At 49.3% G+C, this 18,083-nt stretch overlaps 3 protein-coding genes across 3 annotated transcripts; 2 read left to right on the top strand and 1 right to left on the bottom strand.

The window, feature by feature from the left end:
- Positions 1-1,979: 1,979 nt before the first annotated feature.
- Positions 1,980-2,915, top strand: LOC121108017 (olfactory receptor 14A16-like). Its single transcript, XM_040654673.1, has one exon. The coding sequence runs from the start codon at positions 1,980-1,982 to the stop codon at positions 2,913-2,915; it is 936 nt and encodes a 311-aa protein (XP_040510607.1).
- Positions 2,916-8,610: 5,695 nt separating this feature from the next.
- On the top strand, positions 8,611-9,597 carry LOC121108016 (olfactory receptor 14C36-like; the record flags this gene model as incomplete). Its single annotated transcript, XM_040654672.1, has 1 exon — positions 8,611-9,597. A coding segment is annotated over one exon (987 nt), but the record flags the coding sequence as incomplete, so codon positions are not given.
- A 5,785-nt stretch (positions 9,598-15,382) lies between these two features.
- On the bottom strand, positions 15,383-16,318 carry LOC121108014 (olfactory receptor 14J1-like). Its single transcript, XM_040654671.1, has one exon. The coding sequence runs from the start codon at positions 16,316-16,318 to the stop codon at positions 15,383-15,385; it is 936 nt and encodes a 311-aa protein (XP_040510605.1).
- Between the last annotated feature and the right edge of the window lie 1,765 nt (positions 16,319-18,083).

Here is an 18,083-nt window from a genome sequence, read left to right as displayed (position 1 = left end):
AGCTGTTGGCCATGGAGACCCAGGAAATTCTCAGGGAACGTGAGTGGGGCAGAAAAAAATCACATCCTCTGTAAAGACTCTGTATTCCCCTTGTGCGACCGTCCAGTTGTGGAAGCCATTTAACCATGTCCCTGTGGTCCAAACAAGAGCTCAGGCCTGCAACTGGGCCATGGCTTTCCTGAAGGCCAGGTGTTGCATTTGTTGCTGCACATGAGTGTGCTGGACAGCCCAGAGAACTGGCATGATACTTGGCTGCTTCTGACACCATTTACATGTGAGCCAATAGAAAACAGAGGTTTCATCAGTTGAAGCTGCCTGAGGCACCTTGGTCATCACCCAGGGTCTGTGTGTGAGCGACTGATCCCCGCAGAAAAACCAAGGACGCAGAGCAAGAGCTCACATGCAGGCAACTCCTTGTGCACACCAGAACTGAACCAGAGGAATCCCAGCTCCTGTGGGTCCGTGGGGAGCTGAATCCTATTTCAGCTGCAGGCTTTTCATTTAGGGATGAAATGCCTGCACTGCCTCAGCTGGATCACTGCCCTGCCCAGGGGAAGTCCACCCCTCCCTGTCCTTCTCTGTGTGCCCTTTTGGTTACAGCAAACATTCTCTGGTAGGAATAACTGTATGTCTGTAATTTTTCACTGTCCACTGGACATTTGGTGGTTAATGCAGCAGATTTCTAAGTACAGTCACAATGCTGTTGTCTTTCAGGAGCTGTTGGCCATGGAGACCCAGGGACATCTCAGGGGAGATGAGTGGGAAGGATGAAAATGACATCCTCTGCTGCTGAGCTGGGCCGGGCTCCTGGGACACAGGGAGCCCATACAAGTGGGCAGCTCTTTAGAGCTGTGCCCAGGAGCAGCTCCTCTGTACAGCACAAAAGGGCAAGGGACATGATGTGCAGGTGGCATGAGGATATAACAAAAAGGACGGAGAGATTACAGGATGTGTACAGTGTGAGCAGGCTGTGAGCTCACTGGCGGAGCATTGCTCTCATCTTTTAAGAAGGTAAGTTTCTTGCTGCAGGCAATGCAGCTCATTTTCCTGGAGGTATCACTGACTTTGGGACATCTCATTGCAGATGAGGCTTCAAACATTCTGTGTTTCTTTTTCAGGGAAAAAGATCCAGTCCAGATGCAGGTACCCATTCCTGTTGTGCAGAGCAGGTTCCCTGCTGCGCCCCAGGGATTGTGTGCCGGGGCAGGGACTCTGCCGCCTGCCAGGCTCAACACTCAGCCTGCCCGGGGAGCTGCCCAGGGCGCTGCGGGGAGACGTGTGGGGGGAAGGAGCCTCCTGGCAGGGCAGGGCAGGGGCCTTCTGCTGCCACAGCTGCTGCCTGGGGCAGGGGGATCACAGCTACACTGCACACCAGAATGTTTCCAAGGGCACTTCACAAGAGGAGAGGCAAGGCAGGGATTTTCATTTATATCCTTAGGGAAGGGCAAAGGATGGGAGGCTGAAATCTAAAAGGGGCTGTCAACTCTGAACACACCTCTGAGACTCCTGAATTTTGCTTCACTCAGACACTTGTTTTGTATACAGTGACAGAGAATTTGCTTTCAGCCTCTCCTTTCTCGAAGGATAGAAACAGTTGAAATGATTGTCATTTTCTGCGGACATGAATAATGCACTCATCCTTCAAATAGGCAGATTTCTATAAAAGAAATTGCAGGGCACAGAGGTTGGGGTTGTGGGCTCCAAGAGCAGTTGGAGGAAAGATATGAGACTTGGAAACAGATGAAAATATCCAGGAATTGGGGAAAAAATAAGAAAAAGACAGGAAGGCAAAAGCTTCATAAGCCTCTTCTGCTTATGGAATGCTGAGCTTCATGAAATTAATTTCAAGTAATGGAGCTAATGAACATAAGCCTAAAAGAAAGAAAAGGTTTTATAGCATAGCAGGAGGTGTGATTGTGAGAACTGCGTTGTCATTATCTTCTGCGCTCTGAACAGGACTCCATGCCCAGGAACCGCAGATGCCCAACAGCAGCTCCATCAGCGAGTTCCTCCTCCTGGCGTTGGCAGACACGCGGCAGCTGCAGCTCCTGCACTTCTGGCTCTTGCTGGGCATCTACCTGGCTGTCCTCCTGGGCAACGGCCTCATCAGCACAGCTGTAGCCTGCGACCACCGCCTGCACACCCCCATGTACTTCTTCCTCCTCAACCTCGCCCTCCTCGACCTGGGCTGCATCTCCACCACTCTCCCCAAAGTCATGGCCAATGCCCTCTGGCACACCAGGGCCATCTCCTACGCAGGATGTGCTGCACAGGTCTTCTTCTTTGTCTTCTTCCTCTCATCAGAGTATTCCCTTCTCACCATCATGTCCTATGACCGCTACGTTGCCATCTGCAAGCCCCTGCACTACGGGACCCTGCTGGGCAGCAGAGCTTGTGCCACCATGGCAGCAGCTGCCTGGGGCACTGGGCTTCTCTATTCCCTGCTGCACACTGCCAATACATTTTCTATACCACTCTGCCATGGCAATGCTGTGGATCAGTTCTTCTGTGAAATCCCCCAGATCCTCAAGCTCTCCTGCTTAAATTCCTATCTCAGAGAAGTTATGTTACTCCTTTTTAGTGTCTGTGTTGTCTTTGGTTGTTTTGTCTTCATTGTTGTGTCCTATGTGCAGGTCTTCAGGGCTGTGCTGAGGATGCCCTCTGAGCAGGGACGGCACAAAGCCTTCTCCACATGCCTCCCTCATCTGGCTGTGCTTTCCCTGTTTCTTAGCACTGACTTTTTTGCCTACCTGAAGCCTTTCTCCATTTCCTCTTCATCCTTGGATCTGACAGTGGCACTTCTGTATTCGGTAGTGCCTCCAGCACTGAACCCCATTATCTACAGCATGAGGAATAAGGAGATTAAACATGCCCTCAGCAAAGTTTTGCAGTATGCACTATTCCAGCATCAATAAAGTGCACATCTTCCTCACATGATTCCCAGTGATGGTTCTTCATATTTTATGTATGTTTGTTTTTTTGTTTGTGCAATTGTGATACAGTAATCTGTAAATAAACATTGCAATTTATTCCTCTTCTTCTTCACCGTCTCATTTCTAATTCCTCACACCATGAGCTCATGTAAATATGGAACCAGGTTCCCTGAATAGGATAAAGATACTGAGGAAGCTTGCAAAGAATACTTTTCCTTAGGAATTCTTTCTCCTTGCATTATTTGTATCTGGAGGAGTTACAGCCACGGACAGCAGCACAATGTATATATTTGCAACTCCAGGACCTATAGCAGGAATAGGAGCTGCTGCAGGGTTTGTCCCAGGAGTTGGAGAGGCTGCAGCACTGTCAGCAGATCCGGCTCTCTTCCCCTTGCGGATGCTGAAGAGTGCTGAACACAGCTCAGCAGGTGTGGGCCAGACCCTGGCACGCTGCAGTGATTTGTGCCTCTTTAGGATTAGCAGGGCCACAGCACACCTTCCCCATAGATTCTACCACTTTCTCAGGATCCTACAGTTGCTCAGAGATGAAGTTCCAAACCCCTGGGGGTGCCCACTGCTCCAGGCACCTGCCCAGACCGTCCCACATCCCCTGCCATGCAGAGCTATCCTGCCTTGGGGCAGATCTCTCAATCATATTCTTGAATAGTTGTTTAACCTGAAACATAACCTGAAACACATAAATGGCATGTAGCAATGGGAGCACGTTGGTTTGAACATCCCATGGATAGACAAATTTCTCAGGCGCTGTTGTAACTAGCTCTTGAGCTGCAGGGAAAGAAGGAGAAGTGAAAGGGAGGATGAGGGACTGATGGAAAGTGTCCTCCCTGGTCTCCTCCATAGCTGATCTCCCTGAGGAGACAAAGCCAAGGGTGTAATTACTAAACATATCAGCAATATGACTTCCAAAACCCAAAGATGGCTGTAGAGCTGAATGCACACAGTACTTCAGTTTGTCAGCTGAAAGCTTTATCGTGATATAAGCCATAGCAAAACAGCACAACAAAATAAAATCCCTAATCAGCCCCCAGAGTTGACAAACAGTGCAGCAGGGAAAACAAGCAGCAAGCAAGGAGCTGTGCAGTGCAGTTTCATGAGAGGACTCAGTGAATTCCATAAATAGGGGAACAATCAGCATCATGGCCAGCAATTGCCTGACTACCACAAAGCCCTGTGTTAACTTGCTGTGGACAGAGTTGCTGTTATTTCCACACTAGGAGCCCCATATTGGGCACCCAAATGACTATAGATGTTTAACCCAGCTGGTGGCTCAGCACCACAGACTGCTTTGTGCACTGCCCCCTTCCCAGAGGGATGGGGATGAGACTTGGGAAAAAGCAAAGTGCAACCTGTGGGTTGAAATAAACCTATTTACTGAGAGAGATAAAAGTAAAAGAGCAATAGTTATGACTATATATGCATATATATATAAAAGTACATAGCAAGTGATGCACAAGCACGTTGGTTTGAACATCCCACGGATAGTCAGAGTTCTCAGGAGCTGTTCTCTCGAGCTCTAGGGAATGAAGGAGAAGTGTAAGGGAGGCTGAGGGACTGCTGGAAAGTGTCCTCCCTGATTTCCTCCATAGCCGGGCTCCCTGAGGAGGCAAAGCCAAGGGTGTAATTACTAATCATACCAACAATATGACTTCCAAAACCCAAAGATGGCTGCAGAGCTGAATGCACACGGAACTTTCATTAGTCTGCTGCCATTTTTATCATGATATAAGCCATGGCCAAACAGCACAGCCAAATAAACCCCCTAATCCAGTCCCCAGAGTTGACAAACAGTGCAGCAGGGAAAACAAGCAGCAAACAAGGAGCTGTGCAGTGCAGTTTCATGAGAGGACTCGGTGAGTTCCATAAATAGGGAAACAATCAGCATCATGGCCAGCAATTATTCAACTACCACAATGCCCTGTGTTAACTTGCTCTGGACACATCTGCTGTTATCTCAATACTGGGAGCCCCATATTGGGCACCCAAATGACTGTAGATGTTTAACCCGGCTGGTGGCTCAGCACCACACAGTGCTTTGTGCACTGCCCCCTTCCCAGTGCGATGGGGAAGAGAACTGGGAAAAAAAACAAAGTACAATTCGTGGGTTGAAATAAACCTATTTCTTAAGAGATCAAAGGAAAAGGGTAATATTTAAGACTATATATACATATATATGTGACAGTACATAACAAATGATGCACAAGCACTTGCTCACCACCCTCTAATTAATGCCCAGCCCCTGAGCAGTGGAAAAGAGAGAGATGAAGTCACACCCGTTTTCCAAACTCCTTCCACTTGCTGTCAGATGGTATGGAATGTCCCTTTGGCCACTTTCAGTCAGCTGTCCTCATCCTGTTCCCTCCCAGCTCCTTGGGCCCTCCACTGACAATGGCCTTGGCTCTGTACAAAACTGCTTAGCATCAGGTATAAGCATCGGAGTGTTAACAGTGTTGTTTTTTTCCTAGAACCAAAACATTGCATTATATCAGACAGTTTGAAGAAGACAATTCCATCCCAGCTGTAACTCAGACATATCCCTGTCCCCTTCCTCTTGTTCTTCCTGATCAGGAAGCAAGGAACAGATGCTGGCTGTCTCCTCTTTAAGCCATTTGCATCAGTTCTCAGCTGGCTCCTCTGCCACCCCCAGGCAGAGCTCAGTGCACTCTCACAGAGGGCAGCAGCCTATCCTCGACTTCCTTGACCATCCATCAGAAAGTGTCTGCACCCCCCTTTGCTACAACTCAGAGGTGGGAACCATCCTACCATGTCTCTGTGAGCCAAACAGGACCCTGGGCCTGCAAATGCACAGAGATTTTGGGATCACCGTGTTAATGTTTGTGGTCTTCTCCTTAGTGTAAAGACACTTCAGAAAGCATCCCATGCCAGAAGCATGCAATAGATGGGGGATAGAGAAAGATCTGACTCTTCTGGTGAGCTCATCCATCTGGTCAGCTGAATAACTCTGCATGCTCCATGGGGACACTCTCAGGTGCCCGTCACTCGGAGATCTGATGACATTTAGGATGGTCAAGAATAACTCCGTTCTGGACCCCAGCAGATGCTCAGGAAGAAGGTGTCTATCTCAGAGATCTTCCACCACATCTAGCAGGCACTTACACACAGGAAGGACCATCCCAGGCACCCTCATCATCACCAAGCATGTGTGTGAGCAACTGAGTCAATGCTGAATAAAGAGCAGGGATTCAGATGAGGGCTCACACACAGGAACCTCACTCTATGCATCTGAACTCAACTAAGAGGACTCCCAGCTCCCATGGTCCTGTGTGGACCTCCCCAGGCACTCTGGTCACCTGTGAGTGCCTCTGGGTGAGCAATTGTTTCACAACCACTGAATAAAGACCAAGGACTCAAAAGAAACATGCGTAAGCAGACAATTTATTGCACACACTGGAACCGAACAAAGAGGACTCCCATCTCCCATGGGTCCATGTGGAGCTAAATCCCATTTTAAGCCCAGGGTTTCCTTTTTTTAAGGGCCATGGGCAGAGGTTTCCAGATGATGCCTTTACACCTCTACTAAGCAAACATGATCTGATAGGACCAACCATGTTTCTGGAATCAGCCTCCATCCAATGGACAATTGGTGACCAACTGAACTGAATTCAAAGTGTGTTCTGCAGTGATGGATGAAAAGCCGGACATGAGGAAGCAGTATGCGCTTGAAGCCCAGAAAGCCGCCTGTATCCTGGGCTGCACCAACAGAGGGGTGGCAGCAGGGATAGGGAGGAGACTGTCCCCCCTCTGCCCTGCCCTCATGAGGCCCCACCTGGAGGACTGTCTTTGAGCCTGGGACCCCAGTACAGGAGGGGTGTGGAGCTGTGTGAGCAGGTCCAGAGGAGGGCTACAAAGATGAGCAAAAGGCTGGAGCACCTCTCCTATGGAGACAGGTTGAGGGAGTTGGATTTCATTAGGTTGGAGAAGAAAAGGCTCTGAGAGACCCCCTTGCAGCATTCCAGAATATGACAGAGGGGGACTGACATTTTATGTGGTCTGATATTGACAGGACAAAGGCAAATGACATTATACTAAAATAGGGGAGATTTGGGTTAGAAGTTAGGAAGAACTTTTTACTCTGAAGGTGGAGAGACTCTCGATCAGGTTGCTCACAGAAGCTGTGGATGCTCCATCTGTGGAGGCATCCAAGGCCAGGTAGGATGGAATGCTGGGCAACCTGATCTGGTGGTTGGAAACCATGCCCATGGCAGGGGAGTAGCAAGAAGGTGATCTTTCAAGTCCCCTCCAACTTAAGCTTTTCCATGATTTTGTGAATCTGTGATTCAGTGATGACCCTGCTGCCTGGAAGAAGCAGTCAGCCATGGAGACCCATGGACATCTCCAGAGGGAAGGAAATCACCTCCTCTGCTGCTGAGCTGGGCCGGGCTCCTGGGACACAGGGAGCTCATACATGAGGGCAGAGCTGCGGAGAGACAGCTGTGCACAGGAGGAGCACTTCTGTACAGCACAGCAAGGCTATAGACATGATCTGCAGGTGACATGAAGATAGAAGAGAAAAGAGAAAGAGATTACAGGATGTGTACAGTGTGAGTAGGATGTGAGCTCACTGGAGGAGCATTGCTCACAGCGCTTGGCAGGGTAAGTCTCTTGCAGTAGGCAATGAAGCTGTTTTTCCAGGAGGGATCACTGAATCAGGGATATCACATAGCAGATCTGGCTGAAGGTACTTCATGTTTTCTTACTCTGGAAAAAGACTACTGTTCCAGATGAGGGCTTCTGTGCTGCAGCATCAGAGCACAGCCCTGAGGGCTGCGTGTCCCAGGACGGCTGCAGGCTGAGCCGTTTGGGTGCAGCCGGGTGCCCAGGGCTGTGGTGCAGAGCAGGGTCCCTGCTGTGCCCCAGGGGCTGTGTGCCGGGGCAGGGACTCTGCCGCCTGCCAGGCTCAGCACTCAGCCTGCCCGGGGAGCTGCCCAGGGCGCTGCGGGGAGACGTGTGGGGGGAAGGAGCCCCCCGGCAGGGCAGGGGCCTTCTGCTGCCACAGCTGCTGCCTGGGGCAGGGGGATCACAGCTACAGTGCACCATAGGGTGTTTCCAAAGGTGTTTGCTCCTCTTTGCAAGAGGAGAGACAGGGCAGGGATTTTTCTTTTATACCCTAAGAGAAGGGAAAAGGATTGGAGGCAGAAATCTGAAGGGAGCCAGAAAATACGAACAAATCTCTGAGTACCCTGAATTGTACCTTTCTCAGTCTGCTGTTATATGAACAATCTCCTCATGTGCTTTCAGACATTCCTCCCCCAAAGGACAGCACCAGCTGAAATTATTGTCATTCTCTGCAGTCATGAATAATGTACTTAGCCTCCAATCAAACAGATTTCTCTAACAGAAGTTGAAGTGCATAGAAGTTAGGGTTAGGGGCTCTAAGAGCAGTTGGGGTAAAGAAAAGAGATGTGGAAACAGCTCCTATGAGGAAAATATCCAGGAGCCTGAGATATGATTAGGAAATGAGAGGAAACTAAACACTCCTTAAGTTTCTACTTCTTACATCATTCTGAAGCACATGAAAATAAACTCATGCTATGGAGTTAAATGCATTTACAAAGTGTGCAGGAGGAGTGTCTCTGAGAATGGTATCGACTCATCATTATCTTCTGCACCCTGAACAGGACTCCATGCCCAGGAACCGCAGATGCCCAACAGCAGCTCCATCAGCGAGTTCCTCCTCCTGGCGTTGGCAGACACGCGGCAGCTGCAGCTCCTGCACTTCTGGCTCTTGCTGGGCATCTACCTGGCTGCCCTCCTGGGCAACGGCCTCATCAGCACAGCCGTAGCCTGCGACCACCGCCTGCACACCCCCATGTACTTCTTCCTCCTCAACCTCGCCCTCCTCGACCTGGGCTGCATCTCCACTACTCTCCCCAAAGCCATGGCCAATGCCCTCTGGCACACCAGGGACATCTCCTACGCAGGATGTGCTGCACAGGTCTTTTTCTTTGTCTTCTTCATCTCAGCAGAATATTCCCTTCTCACAATCATGTCCTATGACCGCTACGTTGCCATCTGCAAGCCCCTGCACTACGGGACCCTGCTGGGCAGCAGAGCTTGTGCCACCATGGCAGCAGCTGCCTGGGGCACTGGGCTTCTCCATTCCCTGCTGCATACTGTCAATACATTTTCACTGCCTTTGTGCCAAGGCAATGCTGTGGATCAGTTCTTCTGTGAAATCCCCCACATCCTCAAGCTCTCTTGCTCACACTCCTATCTCAAAGACATTTGGCTTCTTATGGTCAGTGCCTCTTTAGCATCTGGGTGCTTTGCTTTCATTCTCTTCTCCTATGTGCAGATCTTCAGGGCCGTGCTGAGGATGCCCTCTGAGCAGGGACGGCACAAAGCCTTCTCCACGTGCCTCCCTCACCTGGCCGTGATCTCCCTCTTTGTCAGCACTGGCATGTTTGCCTACCTGAAGCCTCCCTCCATCTCCTCCCCATCCCTGGACCTGGTGCTGTCATTTCTATACACAGTGGTGCCTCCAGCTGTGAACCCCCTCATCTACAGCATGAGGAACCAGGAGCTTAAGGGTGCCCTTAGGAAGATACTCCAACATACCCTGTTTCACTTTCAGAAAGATGTTCATCATGCTCTCAAGACTTCAAAACATTTAGGAAAAGCCTAATAGATTTTATGTGGTGTTTCTGTTTCTTCTTCATGCCAATTTGTCATACCTCTGATAAATTTAATTCCAGTGAAATAATATTCATCATCAGTCTTTATGTTTTCTTATTTTACTTCTATGTTATGAACCTGTTTTATGTAAGAAACCACGTTATTTGAGTAGATAACAAAATCAACTGAAGATCATTTCTTTTGTCTCCCATCTGGTCTGGATCATCTGAAGAGGCTCAGGACCTAAGAAAAAAATGTCACACGGAGCAGCAGTGTCCCTGAGGGATGTCTGTCAGTGCCTGGTGGGGACTCTGCTGCCTTTGAGTTGTGCTGCTGCTTCTGGAGCCCTGGAGCCACAGCCACGCGCAGCAGCAGGACGTGGTCTTTTCAGTGCTGTTCTCTTTACAGTTTCCAACAGTTCTCCTGTGTCCTTGCATTTGTGTCTGCTCTCGGTTCTGGTGCAATTGGTGACAGTGCTGTTGTCTGTATGGTGGCACCGCTGTGTCTGCAGGCAAGGCAGGCAGTGTGTAGCACTGTGCCATGGCTGGCCTCCCTTCTGGGGCAATTGTAACAGAAGAGTCTGTTCAGGGCAGGGCCAGAGGCCTGCACACCTCTTCCAAAGTTGTGCCAGGAATACAGGCAAGGAGTAGCCCTCAGGAAAGTCCTCTTGCTTTCCTGGGGTTCTACATGGTTCAGAGTCCCAGGGTGAACTGTGAGGACCAAAGGGCAGACAAGAGCTCCCTTCTTGGTTGTACATGGTCCAGCAAACATTCACTGGTCTTGAACAGAACTGTGTGGGGCTGTCTCTGCTACTGAAGGGCTGAAGGCAGATGCTGTCCTGGAGAGGAATCTGGAGCAGCCAGGAGGTGCCAGGGGATCTCAAGGGACAGTGTAAGAGTCTGAGTGGGCAATCAATGCTTCCATATGCAATGACAGACCATTGATCCAAAGGAACAGGGGAACCTGAGGGGCCCACAGGCAAATGAGGGCTCTGCAGTGGTGCTGCTGAGCCATCAGCGCAGATGGAGAGGGACTCAGCAGTAGAGATCCCATCCAGTTGGGACTGCCTCCCACCCTGAGGAGCAGAGGGCCAGCCCAGTGTCCCAGGGCACCACACCTCCCTCGCTCTGCAGAGCATCTTCACGAGCTCAGGGCCCTGCAGGGAGCACAGGGAGGGAAGAAGGAGGGAACCAGGAGCTGCTGCGAGGCCTGCATGGATACACTGCCCTGAGCAAGGCTGTGTGGGAGGAGGGCTGCGCCTGGAGAAGGACTATGGAGCATTGCTGTGTGTTTGGGTGTCATGGAGTTATCTAGATCAATCTGTGACCGTGATAGGAAGGCACTAGGCCTGTGGGCCTCCTGGCCCCAAAAATGGAAAGGGAAAAGAGGGTAGGGAGATGGGATCTTGGCTCAAAAACAGAACAGTGGCAGCGATCTAAGGAAGAAAACTTAGTTTTACTAAGTAAGATTTGGAATGCTAGATCACACAATATAATACAATCTAATTGAAACTGAGGCTAATAAATCAAATAAAATAAGAGAGACAGTTTCCGAAACCGAAAGGCCTACTTTGAACTGAAGGTGCACGGCTGGGAGGCAGACCCACACACTGCCAGGCAGTGAGCGAGAGAGAGCTCGAGTCCGAGAGTGAGATTCTGTGACTTCTTTCCAAGACGTATCTTCTTCTCTGACCATGAAGTCCCATGGGATACGTAGTTCTTCTCTTCTGAGAACCAGGTATTCAGAAAGTTGTCAGTCCATGGAACTGTAGTATTAACTCTTTAATTACCCATGCTGTACATGTTGTTATGATGTGGAATACCAATAGCAAAATTACAATATCATGACATTCCACCCCTTATTCTACATCAATACATCATGCTTCATATAAACATATATACAAACAAACAATATTTCAAATGCATTACACACACGTCTACATACATATACATATACATATACATATACATATACATACATATACATATACATATACATATACATAGAATTACAGTCTGCACTCCCCCAACATCAAATTCCCTTGTGGTACACATTGAACATCCCCATCTTTCTGCATCACCCACCAAGTGCACCCAGGTCCCTGGGCAAAATCACATCCACGGAGAGGTTTGCCCTTTTCCAGAGGCTGGAAGGACCCAAACAGCTTTTCCCAACATGCTCTTTCCGTGTCCTACAGGGACCTTATCTCCCTCTACAGTATGTAGGGAGCTGGATTGGGGAGGACCATCACGACTGATAGATCCTCTAGCACTGACGAACCAGGTGGCTTCTGCCAGATGCTTCTCCCAGTGCTTAAATGTTCCACCACCCATTGCTTTCAGCATGTTTTTTTACAACCCATTGTATTATTCAATTTTACCAGAAGCTGGTGCATGATAGGGGATAAATCCACTCAGTGCCATGATTTGAAATGAGTCCCGTTATCTGATTGAATACTTTCTGGAGTGCCATGTCACCACAGGACTTGTTTGTCCAGACCTAATATGGTGTTTCGGGCAGTAGCATGGGGTACTGCATATGTTTCAAGCCACCCAGTGGTTGCTTCCACCATGAAGCACCATGAGCACATAATGCTTACCATTGTGAGATTGTGGCAAGGTGATGTAATCAACCTGCCACACCTCCCCATATTTATTCTTTTGCCATCCCCTTCCCCCAAAGAGGTTTCATCCTCTTGGCATGTTTAATTCTGGCACATGTGTCACAGTCATGAATAACTTGTGCAATAGCGTCCATAGTTAAGTCCACCCCTTGGTCTCTAGCCCACTTATGTTGTGTCTCTTCCTGGACAGTTCAGATGTCCAAATAGGTTTATCCTTCAGTTGCCCATTATTTTGCTCCCACTGCTGTAACCACCGCCATAAGGCATTTGCCACCCCCATGAGTCAGTGTAACGATAAAGCATTGGCCACCTCTCCCGTTCAGCAACATCTAAGGCCAGTTGGCAGCCTTTACCTCTGTGAGCTGACTTGCTTCTCCTTTTCCTTCAGTGGCCTCTGTAACCTGACGTGTGGGGCTTTACACAGCAGCTTTCCATCTGCAATGCTTCCCCACAATACGACACGATCCATCCATGAACAGGGCACATTTCTATTTATTTTCTGGTAGTTTATTGTATGGTGGGGCCTATTTAGCATGTGATACCTCTTCAGCCCCTGATGTGATGAACATTTTACCTTCAGGCCAGTCCATGATCACCTCTAGGATTCCTGGACGGCTGAGGTTCCCCATCCACACTCATTGCATAATGAACACAATCCACTTACTCCATGTGGCATCAGCAGCATGATGGGTGGAGGGGACCTTTCCTTTAAACATCCAGTTCAGCACTGGTAGTCGAGGTGCCAGAAGGAGCTGCGTTTCAGTGCCAGTTTCTTCAGAAGCAGCACAAACCCCCTCATTTTCTACTAAGATCTCCTTTTCAGTTGCAGTGTAGCCCTTACCTTCTGACCCCCTGTATGCCCGACTCCAGAATCCCAGGGGTCAGCCTCAGGTCTCTCATGAGGCTCTTTGCCACAGGCTCCAAGTGGGACCTTTCTCTCCAGCAGCAGCGTAGAGGACGTTTTTTACATCCTATCACATCCGTACTGGCCCCAGGGCCAAAGCACAGGCTATCTAGCTGCAACTGCAGCTTCCCAGCAACTGCAGGTCTGGATGATGGTAGTGTATGAGGTCTATAGGGGATGTCTCTTTCTTAATCACTATCACTAACGTCATGCAGTAATGAGTAGATGCATTACCTTGCTTATTTTCTTTAATGTTAAGCTTATCCTTTGTCTATAGGCACAGCTTTATTTTTGTATTACTTTGAAATGGACAGTAAAATGAGCCCATCCCTTCTGTTGGTGTCTGTGTCCTTCCTGTCGACCCCGTCAGATTTCAAAGCATATACATACGCAATTCATTGGCAAATGCATTCATTCTTTACCAAAAACTCACTAATATACACTAACGTCTCCCTGGGCATGCACAGTTGCATCTTAGGTAGAGGTACAGTGACTTGCTTCCTCCCCTTTATTTCTCCTTCAGCTTAATTGCTGTGACTTTTGGCCCGCCTTTAACTGTTTTTCCCCAGTTTAGCAAGTTTCCTTTGCTTGTTATGCCATAATGAACAACTTTCTATCTTGGGACACTGTAACTCACAACAATTGATATGAAACCCAAGAAAAAGTCCTTGCACCTGGCGGATGCAAAGATTGCAGTAGTCTTATTGTGACTTCAGAACTTCAGTGAAGCAGGACCATTGAGAAAAACATGACTGTTAGCACACCAAGCAAAGCTGAACTTTTAGTTCAGTTTTAGACCTGGCACACATTGATTCCTTTTACTTAAGTAATATCTTGGTCCTTAAGCTAATATACTGATCCGTATTGCTAGCCCCCCCTATATTATGTTCATCACCAGCAAAAATGCATAGCTGATAGTGGAGACTCTGTTGAAAAACAGTGCTTTGTAGATGAGAATTTGCACTATCAAGTAATGTTCTTCTGCTCTTTCTATCTGTTGCCGTTTCCATGGAAAGAAGTAGGAGGCATTCCTTTTGGAGCGACCTACATATATGTGCCCCCAGACAATTTCACGCCCCACACATAAAGGGAGGGAGAGGTGACCCGATTCACAGCCGCTGGTTAGATAACAGTGAAATTGACACAGTCCAAACATAGTCATCAGTTTCAATGACAATCTCTGCACTATCAGTATCTTAAAGGTAGTGGTACTTTTACAATCATTCCATATGCTAAAAGCTAAAATTTGTGATGTTACAAGAAATCAAAGTAAGCGTGGTGTAATGTGAAGTAAGCCTAATCTTTATGAGAGGACAAGAACGAAAAGAGAGAGACAGAGTGAGAAGAGAGAGATAGAGGGACGGGGAAAAAAATCACTGGTCTGCATTCCGATGTAGGTCCAGCCAACAGATGTGGGGGGTCCTTGACATGTGAGCTTGCTTGTTCCATAGATCTGTAGCATGAAAACCTCAAATAAGATCCTCAAGGATCGCTCTGGCATCATTCTTTGGCTCCTAGATGTACAGATGTGCCATCCAGGGCTGTGAGTGAGTTGGCCATAAACAAGTCCATCAAAAACAAGTTTGCAGTCAGAACTTGTAACAGCACAATGGGAAAGTTTTGGACAGAGCAAGGCCATCTCATTTTTCACAGTACTCTCCTCCCCCAAGTCTCCAGCCTTCCATCTGTTGACATGGCAATGCTCTTCCAAGGCTCTGAGACAATTCCAGGCACACCTCAGGCAAAGTGTTTCTCCTTGGTCTGCTACATAACACAGAACCTGAGGGCTGACCCATCTGCAAGGAGAAAGGAGAACAACGTGGTGCTGCAAAGAGAGCAGCACTGAAAAGACCCCGTCCTGCTGCTGCCCATGGCCGTGGCTCCAGGGAAGCAGCAGCAGCACAACTGAAAGGCAGCAGAGAGGGAGCGGCCACTGGGCGGTGAGGGGCAGCCCCACAGACAGCAGGGCTGCAGCTCCGTGTGGCAGTTGGGCTCTTGGTTCCTGCACCCCTCCTGTGTGCAGGGCTGCTCTCTGGGATCCAGAGGAGGTGGAAGCTGAGATCAATGATATTCTGGTGATTTCTTTATTGATTCAAAGAGCTGGGTTACTTTTGTCCATTAGGATTGCCAGCCAGAAGACAAAGATGGAAAACAAAAAAGAAATGTGATGAACAGTACTGATTCATTGGAATTAGAATTACCATAGGAACAACAAAGAGGGAGTGAGGGCGAAAGAGATGAAATAAAGGCAGTCCGAGCTTTTCCATTTTACTGATGCCGTAGCAATATATGTCCAAAGAGTTTCCTGAGAGCTTGCTTGATCTCGTGGTTCCTCATGCTGTAGATGATGGGGTTCATGACTGGAGGTACCACTGTGTATAACACTGTCACCACCAGGTCCAGGGATGGGGAGGAAAGTGATGGGGGCTTCAGATTGGCAAATGTGGCAGTGCTGACAAAGAGGGAGACCACAGCCAGGTGAGGGAGGCACGTGGAGAAGGCTTTGTGCCGTCCCTGCTCAGAGGGCATCCTCAGCACAGCCCTGAAGATCTGCACATAGGACACAACAATGAAAACAAAACACGCAGATACTAAAGAAGCACTGACCCCAAGAAGCCAAATTTCTCTGAGGTAGGCATCTGAGCAGGAGAGCTTGAGGATCTGGGGGATTTCACAGAAGAACTGATCCACAGCATTGCCTTGGCACAGAGGCAGGGAAAATGTACTGGCAGTGTGCAGCAGGGAATTGAGAACCCCGGTGCCCCATGCAGCTGCTGCCATGGTGGCACAAGCTCTGCTGCCCAGCAGGGTCCCGTAGTGCAGGGGCTTGCAGATGGCAGCGTAGCGGTCATAGGACATGATGGTGAGAAGGGAATATTCTGCCGAGATGAAGAAGACAAAGAAAAAGACCTGTGCAGCACATCCTGTGTAGGAGATGGCCCTGGTGTGCCAGAGGGCATTGGCCATGGCTTTGGGGAGAGTGGTGGAGATGCAGCCCAGGTCGAGGAGGGCGAGGTTGAGGAGGAAGAAGTACATGGGGGTGTGCAGGCGGTGGTCGCAGGCTACGGCTGTGCTGATGAGGCCGTTGCCCAGGAGGGCAGCCAGGTAGATGCCCAGCAAGAGCCAGAAGTGCAGGAGCTGCAGCTGCCGCGTGTCTGCCAACGCCAGGAGGAGGAACTCGCTGATGGAGCTGCTGTTGGGCATCTGGTACTTCTGAGCACCCGGACCTGTGGGCACAAGAACCTGTCCAAGGAGTAGGAGAGTTAATGACAAGACATTCCATGTGGGCAATGTTCATTGTGGTCAGTGATGTGAGCTACATTTCATGTGGTTGATTTTGCCATGGCACCTCTGCCCTTTTTCATTCAAGGAAGCAGCGTTGTCCCTCTGTGGACGTGGGAACGTACCAGTGCCAGAAATGCATGGGTTGAAAATAAAAGTTGTAATGATGTTTTTTTTTCCTGCAAAGTCTGGTCCAACTCACCACAGCCAAGGAGTGTTCAATGAAGTCAGAAATCCTGAGCAGTTCTGCTGCACACATTTTGAATGGCAGTGAGAGCTGAGACGCAAAGGGATTCACTGCTGCTTAGCGCAAGGTAAGGGGAGCGGGTTGGGCTTGTTTCCACACACTCTGAACATGCAACTCTTGGAGACAAAGGGAGAATGTCTTCCCATGTTACCCTGAAAAGAAGCCAGTCCCTGCTGAGAGCAGTGGAAACCACTGACCATCACGGAATTCCCACCCTTTCTCAGGGGTCCTGAGGAAGGTCTCATTGCCACACATCTGGCAAAAAACCACCAACCCCAGAGCATTTCCTTGCATATAACATCTCTCCCCTTCGTCCCTGCACATTGATCTCGAGCCTGTGAGAAAAACTTACATCCTGGAGGTCAGCTCACAGCTCTGAAGGACACTTCAAGGAGATGTGTCCCAGTGGTGGCGTCTCATTAAGGGAAAGCCAACTCCTTCCCAGCCTCACAGACTGCACTGCCCACAGCCCCAGGCAGTGGCTCTCAGCCCCTGTGCACTGCAGAGGGCGATGGACACGTGCCTGGGGAGATGCTGCTCTGCTCTGCTGCAGCTCTGGCTGCACAGGAGGTGGTTCATGCATTGAACCCCATGGCCATGAGGGCAGAGGCATTCTGGGTGGGAGCTTGCTCAGAGGAAGGTGTCTGCACTGAAGGGAGTAATATGGGTTGTTCAAGTGAATTCTTCCTCTGGAATAAAATGCTGTTCTTACTTTTTTCTCATTCCCTGATCATAACTCTCTTCCCTGCAGATTTTCCTTCCTGGAGATGTTTCTCTGTTCCATGTCTTGTATCTTTCTGTGCTTACAGACAACAGCTCAGAATGTGTGCATTCCTATTTGCTGTTCAGAACCCATCCTGTTAGCAGAGCATTCTCTGGGTGCATGTTCATGTTTGCAGGTATAAAAGGGAACATAAGGGAACCCCAGTGAGTCCAACAATGTAAATATCTGCTTACGGAGAGAAACTAAATGCACTTGAAGATTCTCACTCAAAGTGGTCCAACACAGTTAAACTTTTTCTCTATTACCCTCTACATCTTTACCCTCTGTTTGAAGCAGGAAGCAGAAAACATGGCAGAAAATCCCTCCTTTGTCCTTCATAGTGGAAGGTCACCAGTGGTGCAGGCCACTTCTCCCCGCAGCACCCTGGGCAGCTCCCCGGGCAGGCTGAGTGCTGAGCCTGGCAGGCGGCAGAGTCCCTGCCCCGGCACACAGCCCCTGGGGCACAGCAGGGACCCTGCTCTGCACCACAGCCCTGGGCACCCGCCTGCACCCAAACGGCACAGCCTGCAGCCGTCCTGGGACACGCAGCCCTCAGGGCTGTGCTCTGACACTGCAGCATGGAAACACTCAGTTGAAGGAGGTATTTCTCCACAATAAGCAAACACGGTGTGTCTTCAGCCTGATCTCCTCAGGGTTGTTTTCAAATTTAGTGATCC

The sequence above is a fragment of the Gallus gallus genome, chromosome 33 (assembly GCF_016699485.2).
Source record: "Gallus gallus isolate bGalGal1 chromosome 33, bGalGal1.mat.broiler.GRCg7b, whole genome shotgun sequence".
Classification (NCBI taxonomy): domain Eukaryota; kingdom Metazoa; phylum Chordata; class Aves; order Galliformes; family Phasianidae; genus Gallus; species Gallus gallus.
The sequence above is the reverse complement of the archived record's forward strand: the minus strand, read 5'-3'. Positions and strand labels throughout refer to the sequence as shown.